Source organism: Heterodontus francisci, chromosome 1 (genome assembly GCF_036365525.1).
Source record: "Heterodontus francisci isolate sHetFra1 chromosome 1, sHetFra1.hap1, whole genome shotgun sequence".
In the NCBI taxonomy this organism is placed as follows: Eukaryota; Metazoa; Chordata; class Chondrichthyes; order Heterodontiformes; family Heterodontidae; genus Heterodontus; species Heterodontus francisci.
The window spans coordinates 109,039,152-109,052,718 of NC_090371.1; the positions used below are offsets into that span (position 1 = coordinate 109,039,152).

The 13,567-nt window shown below is 41.8% G+C and overlaps 1 protein-coding gene across 6 annotated transcripts in view; it reads left to right on the plus strand.

Annotated features, from left to right (window-relative positions):
* Positions 1–13,567, plus strand: part of trappc13 (trafficking protein particle complex subunit 13) — a 119,098-nt gene that overhangs the window by 13,657 nt on the left and 91,874 nt on the right. Inside the window, exon 2 of one of the 6 annotated variants that reach the window (XM_068034289.1) lies at positions 11,287–12,222. The exons of the other annotated variants lie outside the window; for them this stretch is intronic. Within the exon in view, the coding sequence (XP_067890390.1) occupies positions 11,523–12,222 (700 nt within the window). The 5' untranslated portion in view covers positions 11,287–11,522. The remainder of the gene's footprint in view (positions 1–11,286; positions 12,223–13,567) is intronic. 6 annotated transcript variants of the gene reach the window in all.

Consider the following 13,567-nt stretch of genomic DNA (forward strand, 5'->3'; position numbering starts at 1 on the left):
TAAACTAATTTGTCAGGGGGATGGGAAACAAAGTGGAGGTACAGTAGGGGGTGATGCACAGTAAAATATAGCAGAGAAACTGAGTCAGTCTGGAAGGCAGTGCAAATATAGACCTGTTAAGGCACAAGCGAATAATGCAGGCCTGATTGCATCTATTTTAACGCAAGGAGTCTTACTAGTAAGGCAGATGAATTGAGGGCATTTATTAATGCATGGGAATATGATATTGCTATCACAGAGAGGTGGTTGAGGGAGGGGCAGGGCTGCACTGTTGATTTAAGGAGTCAATTACTGTAGTAAGGAGGGATGATATCTTAGGTTCCTCAAATGAGGCCATATGGGTAGAACTTAAAACAAAAGCGGGCAATCACTTGGCTGGGAGTGTACTACAGGCCTCCAAACAGTCAGGGAGAAATAGAGGAGCAGATGTGTAGGCAAATCTCTGAGAGGTGTAAAAATAATAGGGTAGTAATAGGGGATTTCAGTTTCCCCAATATCAATTGGGATAGTCTTCGTGCAAAAGGCTGAAAGGGGACGGGAATCTTAAAGTGCATCCAGGAGAGCTTTTTGAGCCAGCACATCTGCAAGAGAAGGGGCAGTATTGGACCTAATCCTAGGGAATGAAGCTGGACAAGTGGTAGAAGTGTCAGTGGGGGAGCATTTTTGGGATAGGGACCATAACTGTAAGATTAAAGGTAGTTATGGAAAAGGACAAAGATGGACTGGAAATCAAGGTACTGAATTGGGGGAAGGCAGAGTTCGATATGATAAAACAGGATCTGACCAAAATGGACTAGGAGCAGCTACTTGTAGGAAAGTCCGGCTGAATGGGATCGATACAAAGACCAGCAAACGGTCACAAAGCAGCTTATAAGAGCTACTAAAAGAGATTATGAAAGGAAACTTGCAAGGGACATCAAAATCAATAAATTTTACAGTTACATAAAGGGAAAGCGATTGGTCAAGAGCAATGTAGGCCCACTAAAAGCTGAAAATGGAGATATTATCATTGATAATGGGAAAATGGCAGACATGTTGAACAACTACTTTGCCTCAGTATTTACAGTTGGAAAGGAGGATAACTTGCCGGAAGTTTCTAAAAGATTAATAGCCGATAGGGGACAGGGACTTAATATAATTAACTTAAGTAAAACATCAGTAACAAGGAAATTAATGGAACTGAAGAGTGAGAAATCCCCAGGACCTGATGGTTTCCATCTGAGGGTGTTAAAGGAAGTAGGGGAGCACATTGTAGATGCCCTAACTATAGTCTTTCAGAGTTCCCTAGATTCAGGAGTGGTCCCTCTAGATTGGAAAGTTGCACATGTCACTCCACTTTTTAAGAAGGGTGAAAGGGGGAACCAAGGAAATTACAGACCAGTTAGCCTGACATCTGTGATGGGCAAGTTGCTGGAGTCCACAATCAAAGATAGGGTGACTGAACACCTATAAAAAAAAAAAAAAATTTCAGTTAATCAGGGACAGCCAGCATGGATTCATGACGGGAAGGTCATTGCCTGACAAATCTCATTGAATTTTTTGAAGAGGTGACTAAGGTAGTGGACTGGGGAATGTCTATGGATGTTATTTATATGGACTTTCAGAAGGCATCTGATAAAGTCCCACATAAGAGACTGTTAACTAGGGTAGAAGCCCATGGAGTTGAGGGCAAATTATTGACATGGTTAGGAAGTTGGTTGAGTGGTAGGCGACAGAGAGTGGGGATAATGGGCGGCGCAGTGGTTAGCACCGCAGCCTCACAGCTCCAGGGACCCGGGTTCGATTCTGGGTACTGCCTGTGCGGAGTTTGCGAGTTCTCCCTGTGTCTGCGTGGGTTTTCGCTGGGTGCTCCGGTTTCCTCCCACATCCAAAGACTTGCAGGTGATAAGTAAATTGGCTGTTGTAAATTGCCCCTAGTGTAGGGAGGTGATAGGGAATATGGGATTACTGTAGGGTTAGTATAAATGGGTGGTTGTTGGTTGGCACAGACTCGGTGGGCCGAAGGGCCTGTTTCAGTGCTGTATCTCTAAATAAAAAATAAAAATAAAAAAAATAAATAAAAATAAAAAATACTCTGATTGGCAGGATGTGACTAGTGGTGTCCCGCAGGGATCTGTATTGGGGCCTCAATTATTCACATTATTCATTAACGACTTGGATGATGGAATAGTAAGTCATATATCCAGATTTGCTGATGATACAAAGTTAGGCGGCATTGTAGACAGTCTAGATGATAGCATAAAATTACAAAGAGATATTGACAGACTAGGTAGGTGAGTGGGCAAAATTGTGGCAGATGGATTTCAATGCGGTCAAGTGTGAGATTATCCATTTTGGACCAAAAAAGGATAGAACTTTCTAAATAGGAAGAGGTTAAATACAGTGGATGTCCAAAGAGACTTGGGGGTTCAGGTGCATAGATCTTTAAAATGCCATGAGCAAGTGCAGAAAATAATCAATAAGGCTAATGGAATGCTAGCCTTTATATCCAGAGGATTGGAGTATAAAGACACAGAGGTTATGCTGCAGCTGTACAAAACCCTGGTTAGACCCCACTTGGAGTACTGTGTGCCGTTCTGGGCACCACACCTTAGGAAGGATATATTGGCCTTGGAGGGAGTGCAACGTAGGTTTACAAGAATGATACCTGCACTATAGGGGTTAAGTTACGAGGAGAGATTACATAAAATAGGCCTGTTTTTGCTATAATTTAGAAGGTTAAGGGGTGATCTGATCGAAGTCTTCAAGATATTAACAGGAAAAGACAGGCTAGATAAAGATAAACTATTTCCACTGGTTGGAGATTCTGAAACTAGGGGGCATAGTCTAAAAATTAGGACCAGACCGTTCAGGAGAGATGTTAGGAAGCACTTCCTCATGCAAAGGGTGGTAGAGGTTTGGAACTCTCTCCCACAAACAGCAGTTGAAGCTAGAACAGTTATAATTTTAAATCTGAGATAGATAGATTTTTGTTGAGCAAAGATATTAAGGGATATGGGCCAAAGGCAGGTACATGGAGTTAGGTCGCTGATCAGCCATGATCTCATTGAATGGTGGGACAGGCTCGAGGGGCTGAATGGCCTACTCCTGTTCCTATGTTCTACATCAGACCAGTGGGAGTCATTCAAAAAGGAAGTAGAGAGAGTTCAGGGCGAACATGTTCCCATAAAGGTGAAGGGTAGGACCAACAAGTCCAGCGAACCCTGGATGTCAAGGGATATAGAGGATTAGATAAGGAAAACAAAGGAGGCTTATGGCAGATTCAAAGCGCTAAAAACAGCGGAGGCCCTAAAGGACTATAAAAAGTGAACTTTAAAAAAAGTAATTAGGAGAGCGAAGAGGGGATATGAAAAAACAATGGCAGGCAAGATAAAGGAAAATCCCAAGGCGTTTTATAAGTATATTAAGGGCAAAAGGATAACCAGGGAAAAGGTAGGGCCTATTAGGGACCAAAGTGGCAAACTGCGTGTGGAGCCAGAGGACATAGGTGAGGTTTTAAATGATTACTTTTCATTTGTCTTCATTATGGAGAAGGACGATGTAGGTGTACAGATCATGGAGGGGGATTGTGATACACTTGAACAAATTAGCATAGAAAGGAAGGAAGTATTAGTTGTTTTAGTGGGCTTAAAAGTGGATAAATCCCCAGGCCCAGTTGAGATGTATCCCGGGCTGTGATGTGAGGCAAGGGAGGAGATAGCAGGAGCTCTGACTCAAATTTTCAAATCCTCTCTGGCCACAGGAGAGGTACCAGAGGACTGGAGGACACCGAATGTGTTGCCATTATTCAAGAAGGTAGCAGGGATAAACCAGGTAATTACAGGCCAGTGAGTCTAACAGCAGTGGCAGGGAAACTATTGGAAAAAATTCTGAGGGACAGGATTTATCTCCACTTGGAGAGGCAGGGATTAATCAGGGATAGTCAACATGGCTTTGTCAGGGGAGATTGTGTCTAACAAACTTGATTGAATTTTCCGAGGAGGTGACTAGATGTGTAGATGAGGGTAAGGCAGTTGATGTAGTCTACATGGACTTCAGGGCGGCGCAGTGGTTAGCACCGCAGCCTCACAGCTCCAGCGACCCGGGTTCGATTCTGGGTACTGTCTGTGCGGAGTTTGCAAGTTCTCCTTGTGACCGCGTGGGTTTTCGCCAGGTGCTCCGGTTTCCTCCCACAGCCAAAGACTTGCAGGTTGATAGGTAAATTGGCCATTTTAAAAATTGCCCCTAGTATAGGTAGGTGGTAGGGGAATTGAGGGAAGGTGGGGATGTGAGATGGTAATGGGATTAATGTAGGATTAGTATAAATGGGTGGTTGATGGTCGGCACAGACTCAGTGGGCCAAAGGGCCTGTTTCAGTGCTGTATTTCTAAATAAGGCTATTGAAAAGGTCCTGCATGGGAGATTGGTTAAGAAGGTAAGAGCCCATGGGATCCAGGGCAATTTGGCAAATTGGATGTAAAATTGGCTTCGTGGCAGGAGGCAGAGGGTGATGGTCGAGGGTTGTTTTTGCGAGTGGAAGCCTGTGAGCAGTGCTGGGACCCTTGCTGTTTGTAGTGTACATTAATGATTTAGAAGTAAATATAGGAGGTACAATCAGTAAGTTTGCAGATGACCTGAAAATTGATGTCGTAAATAGTGTGGAGGAAAGCCTTAGATTACAGGATGATATAGATGGGCTGGTAAGATGAGCAGAACAGTGGCAAATGGAATTTAATCCTGAGAAGTGTGAGGTGATGCATTTTGGGAGGACTAATAAAGCAAGGGAATATACAATGGATGGTAGGACCCTAGGCAGTACAGAGGATCAGAGGGACCTTGGTGTACTGGTCCATAGATCACTGAAGGCTGAAGTACAGGTAGATAAGGTGGTTAGGAAGGCATATGGGATACTTGCCTTTATTAGTTGAGGCATAGAATATAAGAGCAGGGAGGTTATGCTGGAGCTGTATAAAATGCTAGTTAGGCCACAGCTGGAGTACTGTGTACAGTTCTGGGCACCACACTATAGGAAAGATGTGATTGCACTGGAGAGGGTGCAGAGGAGATTCACCAGGATGTTGCCTGGGCTGGAGCATTTCAGCTATGAAGAGAGACTGGATAGGCTAGGGTTGTTTTCCTTAGAGAGAGAAGGCTGAGGGGGGACTTGATTGAAGTGTACAAAATTGAGGGGCATTGATAGGATAGATAGGAAGAAATTTTTTCTCTTGGTAGAGGGATCACTAACCAGGGTGCATAGATTTAAGGTAAGGAGGTTTTTCACCCAGAGGTTGTTTGGAATCTGGAACACACTACCTGAAGTGGTGGTAGAGGCAGGAACCCTCAACATTTAAGAAGTATTTCGATGAGCACTTGATTTGCCATAGCATACAAGGCTACGGGCCAAGTGCTTGAAAATGAGATTAGAATAGATAGGTGCTTGATGGCTGGCATCGACATGATGGGCTGAAGGGCCTGTTTCTGTGCTGTATAACTCTGACTCACCTCACCTCTTGACTTCAGCTCTTTTGTCCATGTTCGAACCAAAACTGTAATGAGGTCATGAGCTGAGTGGCCCTGGCGGAAGTTAAACTGAGCGTCAGTGAGCAATTAATTGCTAAGTAAGTGCCACTTGGAAGGTGTCGTTGACAGTGCTGCCATCACTTTACTGATGATTGAGAGTAGGCTGATGGGGTGGTAATTGGCCGGGTTGGATTTGTCTTGCTTTTGTTTACAGGACATACCTGGGCAATTTTCCACATTGCTGGGTAGATGTCAGTGTTGTAGCTGTACTGGAACAGCTTGGCTCGGGGGACGGCAGGTTCTGGAGCACAGGTCTTCAATACTATTGCCGGAATGTTCTCAAGGCCCATAGCCTTTTCAGTATCCAGTGCCTTCAGTCATTTCTTGATGTCACGCGGAGTGAATCAAATTGGCTGAAGACTGACATCTGTGATGCTGGGGGCTTCAGGAGGAGACCGAGATGGATCATCAACTCGGCACTTCTGGCTGAAGATTGTTGCAAATGTTTCAGCCTTATCTTTTGCACTGATGTGCTGGGCTCCTCCGTCATTGAGGTTGGGGATATTTGTGGAGTCACCTCCTCCAGTTAGTTGTTTAATTGTCCACCACCATTTACGGCTGGATGTGGCAGGACTGCAGAGCTTAGATCTGATCCGTTGGTTATGGACTCGCTTAGCTCTGTCTATCGCATGCTCCTTACGCTGTTTAGCATGCAAGTAGTTCTGGGTTGTAGCTTCAGCAGGTTGACACCTCATTTTGAGATATGACTGCTGCTGCTCCTGGCATACCCTCCTGCATTCTTCATTGAACCAGGGTTGACCCCCTGGCTTGATAGTAATGGTAGAGTGGGGGGATATGTTGGGCCATGAGGTTACAGATTGTGATTGTGTCCAATTCTGCTGCTGCTCATGGCCCCCAGCGCTTCATGGGTGCCCAGTATTGCACTGCTGGCTCTGTTCGAAATCTATTCCATTTAGCACGGTGGTAGTGCCACACAACACGATGGAGGGTATCCTCAATGTGAAGACGGGACTTCGTCTCCACTAGGACTGTGTGGTGATCACTCATACCAAAACTGTCATGGACAGGTGCATCTGTGGCAGGCAGATTGTTGAGGACGAGGTCAAGTATATTTTTCCCTCACCACCTGCCGCAGACCCAGACTAGCAGCTATGTCCTTTTGGACTTGGTCAGCTTGGTCAGTGGTGGTGCTACCGAGCCACTCTTGGTAATGGACATTGAAGTCCCCCACCCAGAGTGCTTTCTCCAAGTGCTGTTCAACATGGAGGTGTACTGATTCATCAGTTGAGGGAGGGTGGTAGGTGGTAATCAGTAGGAGGTTTCCTTTCCCATGTTTTTCCAGGGCCCTGAGCTCTGAATTACCTCCTTAAACCTCTCTACCCTTCCTTCCTCTTGAACACCTACCTCTTTGACCAAGCTTTTGGTCATGTATCACGATAACCCCCTTATGTTATTAATTGATTTCCACTTCTGTTTGATAATGCTCCTGTGGAGGCCCTTGAAACAATTTACCATATTAAGGGTGCTATATTGGTGTTGATCTCATCATCTCAAGGTTCAGGGTTTACGGTAGTAAGGAAATTGTCGCTTTAATTTTTAAGGAACCTGACTAGCAGTTTCATGTTTTCAATTATCTGCAGTGCTTAGTCACAATGTGATATGATGTATATTTCTAAACACATCTATCTATATCTGTCTATTTTCTTGGGAAGACTTTGAAAGCTATGAGCATTCCATCACAGTGAAATTAAATATTTGGAATTTTTTAAACAACTTTTTAGTAAATGGCATTTGAAATCAATATCCCTGTGATTAAGGACCGCTATTATTGCAAATATACTAAATGCTGTATCAACAAATTTGAACTGCTGCAAATTATATTCACCCTACCTTAACAGTACTACATTAGCAGAAGAACATCAGCTTGGTTGATCCCATGTCAGATGCCCTGCTGAATGCGGTACTAACTCTGGATTGTACTTAGCTACTCTAGGAACATCTGGGCAGAATCCAGGAAGGAAAAAGTCATTTATTTTTTAAATATAGTGTTACTTTTGGAAATGTCTAATGCTTATGCATACTTTTTCCAGGGCTGTTTTAAATTGTAAATTTTGTTTAGTTTCAGTTTTGGTTTATTGAAGCCTTGGCACATTCCTTTTCAAATCGATGATGACACCAAATGTTGCAATGTGGCTCTGTTCATAAGTTTTATATTTGAATAATCATGGGATGATTTTGTAAATACTGTAACATTCTCTACAGGATTTTTGTAATGCTCTGAAATATCAATTGTAACAAATTGATCAATTTAGAATACTGGTGTTTGCAGCTTCCTGTCTGCAAAATTATGTAGCATATTGGAGGTTAAGATGGTTCGCTTTTTACAAAATACTGAAGAACATTGTCCATTTGATAGCAAATGTACATTTCTTCCACATTCAAAGCAGTTTGAACAGTTGTACTTTAGTCCACATTGATCAAAGGAACAGGAGAAAATGTATTGGTGGGTAAAACACATGATTTTTACCTACTTTCTACATGACCTCTGTGTATTCATAAACATTAGCCTCGTGGGGGTGTGGGGGGGGGGTGGGGGGAACAGCTTTCTTGGGCTAAAACTATGCTTGCAAATTGATAATGGGTAGCTTTTAACTCCCCAGTAGGAAAGAGGGTACAGGAGTAATTCACCCCCATATTTCAATAAGATCATGGCTGATCTGTGTCTTAACTCCATTGACCTGCATTGGCTTCATTCTTTTATACACTTGTCTAGCAAAAAATAATGCATGTTGATTATTTATACTTGATTACTACATTTTAGGGATCTGTGCACATGAATCTCCTAAATCTCTTTGGACCCCCACTGTCCCTAGCTTTTCATTATTTAAATACTTTTGATCTCCCTTTTTGGTTCAGAATGAATGACCTCATGTTTGCACATTGAAATCCATCTACCCCCACCATTTTGTCACTCATTTAAAATATCTTTTTGTAATTTTAATTTTATGCTTTCATCTACACCATGTACTATGCCACCAATCTTTGTTATTGGCAAGCTTGGATATCTTGTTATTGTATTATTGAAGTTATGAATAAATATAATGAATAGTTGAGGCTTCAGCACAGATTCTTGTGTGACCCCACTAATCGCTTCCTTCCAGTTTGAGTACATACCTGTTATCCCTGCTGTTGTCTTCTACTATCTAACCAATCTCTGGACAAGGTCAATTAATTTGCCTTCAATTTCATGAGGTTTAATTTTAGCTAACAGTCTGTTTTATGGAACCTTATCAAATGCCTTCTGGAAGTCCACATAAACTACGTTGACAAACATTCCCCTGTTTACTTTAGCTACTTCAAAAAATTCAATGTAGTTAGGCATGACCTACTCTTTACAAATCCATTCTTTCATCAGCTCAAATTTCTTTGTCAAGTGCTCAGTCTCTCTGTCCTTAATTATAGATTCCAATAACTTCCTACAACAGATGTTGGACCGACCGATCTATACTTTCCTGGTTTTTCTTTCTCATTTCTTAAATAACAGAGCTACATTTGCAGTTTTCCAATCACACGGGACAATACCTGAATCAAGAGTGCTTTGGAAGATCATGACTAAAACATTTGAAATTTCTTCACCTACTTCCTTTAAAAACTCTGTGGTGGAAACCATTAGATCCGGGGGATTTGCCAGTCTTTAGTGCCGTTATTTTTTCGAATACTGTTTTCTTGCTTGTGTTAAGTTTTTAGTGAGTTCCATTCCTTGATTCATTAGTAATTTTCCTGGGATGTCAGGTATAGTATCCTCTGAATTACTTTGTGTCACTCTTCAATAAATCTGCCATTTCCTTATTTTCAATTGTAATATTACCCCCATCTGTTTTTAAAGGGCCCATGTTGCCCTTATCTTCTAATATAATTGTAACAACTGTTTGTGTTAATCTTCATCATTTGCAAGTTTCTTCTTTTTTCACAGCTTTTTTTTTGTCTTCCTTTGCTCTTTATCTCTCGCTGGCTCCCCTGGATTTACTATTTCTTTGCACTTCTGTACACCCGTTAGTTTTACGTTATACCTCACCTCTTGTCGATCGTGGCTGTTTCAATTTGGTAAGTAGAGCTCTTTCCCCTTTTGGGTATGTACTTTATTAAGCTAAGTTCTTTTTTGAATACCTCCCGCTGTTCATCAGTAGTTTTATCTGATAAAAGTTTTGACCAGTTTGCTGTCACCTCTCTCATCCTGTTAAAGTTAGCCTTACCAAAATCTAGAATCATAGTAACGATTAGATTTGAAAAAGAGAAACTTAGCATTGAATTTGATCATATGATCACTGTTAGGTTAATAAGGGATCATTTATCTAAGTCAGGGTCATGATTCATTACTAAATCAAACATGGCTTGCCCTCTTGTTCGTTCTAGAACACATTGCTCCAGAAAACTGTCCTGAATACACATAAGGAATTCACTACCTTTATGGCTTGAACTTTTTTGCTCTTCCCGACCTGTCTGAAAATTAAAGTATCCCATTAAAACAACTTTGCTTCTGCTGCAAGCCTCTCTAAACTCTGAATTACTACATTCTGCCACTTCACTGCTGCTATCAGGAGGCCTGTAGCCAATTCCCATTACAGCTTATGTCCTCTCTTATTCCTCAATTCTAACAAGCCCTCTCCTTCCCACTGCCTTTACCACCACCCCCCCCCACCACACCCCTTCCCAACATGAAATAGTCCCAGTTATGACGAGCTTATAGCCATGTCTCTGTAATGGTCACCCCACCTTCCCCTTTTTACTTTATACTGAAATGTAGAAGAACCACGATGCACATAATTACTGGAGGGCTTAGTGCATTGGGCTAGTAACGGGCATGTTTCCTTTGAGCTTGAGTTTTGCCACTGAGACGGTTTATTCAAAGAAAACAAAGGCAAAATCATACCATTGACATGATACCCAGAAAAATGCTGATCTTTCCTGAACAAAAAAAACAATATTCTGGAAAATAGCAGCTGAGTTGTACTTTAATTTGCTTGCTCTATTAGATATAAGCCTAGATAAGGACAGCCCGATGGCATATCACACAACTTATAAATTTTCATGAATAAAAAGAAAAAGATTTTCTTTTATTTAGTGCTTTTTATGATCTCCAAATGTCTCAAAAGCACTTTACAACCAATGAAGTCCTTTTCAAATGTTGTAATGTAGGAAATATGGCAGCAAGTTTATGTACAGCAAGGTCCCAAGAACAACAATGAGAGAAATGGCCAGTTAATCTGTTTTAGTTATGTTTGTTGAGGGATAAATGAGGCCACAACACCAGAAAAACTTCCCTGCTCATTTTTGAATAGTGCCATGGGATCGTTAGCATCCACCTGAGAATACCTTTTCCTGAAAGACCGCACCTCTGACAGTGCAGCGCTCCCTCAGTACTGCACTGGAGTGTCAGCTTGGATTATGTACTCAAGCCTCCTGGAGTGGGACTTCAGTCATGTGCTTCTGACTGGAGTAAAAGAATACCACTGTCCCCTTGTTTTGCTTCTCCCAAAAATAGTGTGACATTGATACTTCAATGCACCCGTTGAGCTGATTACAAAGGTGCAGAGGGCAGAATTAGGTTTCCTTCTCTGTTGGGATCCTGTCTGAGGACCTAAAATGGTAGAGAAATTTGTCACTGTTTTGAAGCAAATTCCAAGATAAATTTTTAAAAACTGCATTGATATTTTTAGTTTAAGGATTTCCTATGAGACAGATATTCAAAGAAATTTATCTCTGCAGGATAGCGCTTCCTGAAGGTGATACTGCTGCGTCCCAGTACTCTACTTCAGCTTGAGGCTCTTTGTCTTCTAACCTGTACTAAATTGGCAAAGGAAACACGCTCGGTGACGAATCACTTCCTTCTGAATGACTGATAGGCTTGCAACTATTAAAGTACAAGGAGAAAGGCTTGCTAATAGTCATTGGCCTGTGGGGATTCAAGATGAAACAACTGCTTGGTGCCCAGAGCTATTCACATGGAGTTAGTGGTACATTACAGGCCTAATCAAGACTGTTCTCCTGAAGTGCTGAAAATAGCAGAAAGATTGATAGAAGACTTCCCTCAAAGAATTTCACCGAGATTCATGCCATGGTTTCCAAATAACCTGCAAAGCACACCAGTGAAGCCTGAGAAATGTCCTCCAACTATTTCAGATGAAGAAGCAAAAAGAATTGAAAAATATTTGGTTGAGAGAGAATTCAAAGCGGAAGTTCAATATTATGATTGCACAGAGGGTCTTCTAGAATTTTCTGCAAACCTTCAGAGGGATGGTCCTCTTACTCGTGTAGCTGCTGTGAAATTTCTTCCAGAAACAACACGTTTACAGTGTGGCATTACAAATGAGGAATACAAATCAGAAAGGTCTTGGAGTATTGCAGGATACAGCAGAATAAGGGGACCAAGCACTTTGGAAGTCAGTCAAGGGCTTCAAATAATCAAGGAAAAGCTGCAGCTACATTCTTTTCAGAGGGCAAAGTGGGTCATTGATCAATCCAATTGCAGTTCTCAGCAACTGGAGGAGACCTGGGCTAAGCTCAGCAGTATTATCAAACATGGTGACCTTCCTGGTTGTAATGCCAAAATACATAGACATCTTGGTCAAATATGGATTTTCTGTGACCTTGTGTGCTGTGAATATGTTGGTAAACTGATTAAACAAATATTAAATCTTACAGGTAAAATCAGTTTACTTGTACATAAACATGGTATAATTCATAACTTGTAACTATGGAAAATGTTACTTAAGAAGTAAAAGCATTGACATGTATGAGTTTCTTGCCATTGTCTGTGGACTTTAAACAATATAGATTTACATGTAATTTTGATAAATAAACAGATTGCCTTTAATGACCATTTATGGGTAAACTCTTCAGTATATTTCGGTGTCAGCCATGGCTCGGGTGTTGCACTCTCATCTGAGAAGGTTGTCCAAGTCCCACTCCAGAGGCTTGAGCACAGAATCCAGACCAACACTTCAGTGCAGTACTGAGGGTTTGCTGTCCTTGTCAGAGTCTTTTGGATGAGATGTTGAACCATTCGCTGGAAGATTCCATGGTACTCTGAAGTAAAAAAGGAGAGTTCTCCCCTGTGTTTTGGCCAACATTCATCCTTCAACTAAGATCACTAAAAACAGATTATTTGGTCATATCACATGGTTGTTTGTGGGACCTTTACTGTACACAAATTGCCTGCTGTATTTCCTACATTGCAAGTGACTACACTTCAAAAGTTCTAAATTGGCTGTGAAGCACCTTGGGATGTCCTCAGGTCATGAAAGGCACTATATAAAGGCAGCACAGTGGCGCAGTGGTTAGCACCGCAGCCCCAGGGACCCGGGTTCGATTCTGGGTACTGCCTGTGCGGAGTTTGCAAGTTCTCCCTTTGTCTGCATGGGTTTCCGCCGGGTGCTCTGGTTTCCTCCCACATCCAAAAGACTTGCAGGTGATAGGTAAATTGGCCGTTGTAAATTGCCCCTAGCGTAGGGAGGTGATGGGGAATATGGGATTACTGTAGGGTTAGTATAAATGGGTAGTTGTTGGTCGGCACAGACTCAGTGGGCCGAAGGGCCTGTTTCAGTGCTGTATCTCTAAATAAAATAAAAAAAATAAAATAAATTCTTTCTCACCAGAGAAAAGTTGATCTTAAATGGGATTTTCTTTCCTATTTCGAGAGATTTAAAAATTTATTTTAATAAGTGAATGATGTGCTTTCTGTAGTGATATTCCTCGATCTGTGCACTAGAAATATTTTCTGTTACGGTGTGTTATGGGGGCTTCACTACAGTAAATGGTCACAAGGGAAGTGTGCCATTCAGAATAAGGTTAGGTTTTGTTTTGCTGATCACTTGAGTTAGTAGTTTTAGTCAGGGTGGTAGTCCTGTTACAATTGGCTTCAGCATCCCTAGGTGTGGGAGGGAGGAAAGAAAGCTATAGCTCCTACTAGCTGGAAGTTTGTGTTTATATGGACATGGGTTGAAAACGGGAACAAGCTTAATCATGGTCTTTTAGTTGATTTGATAAC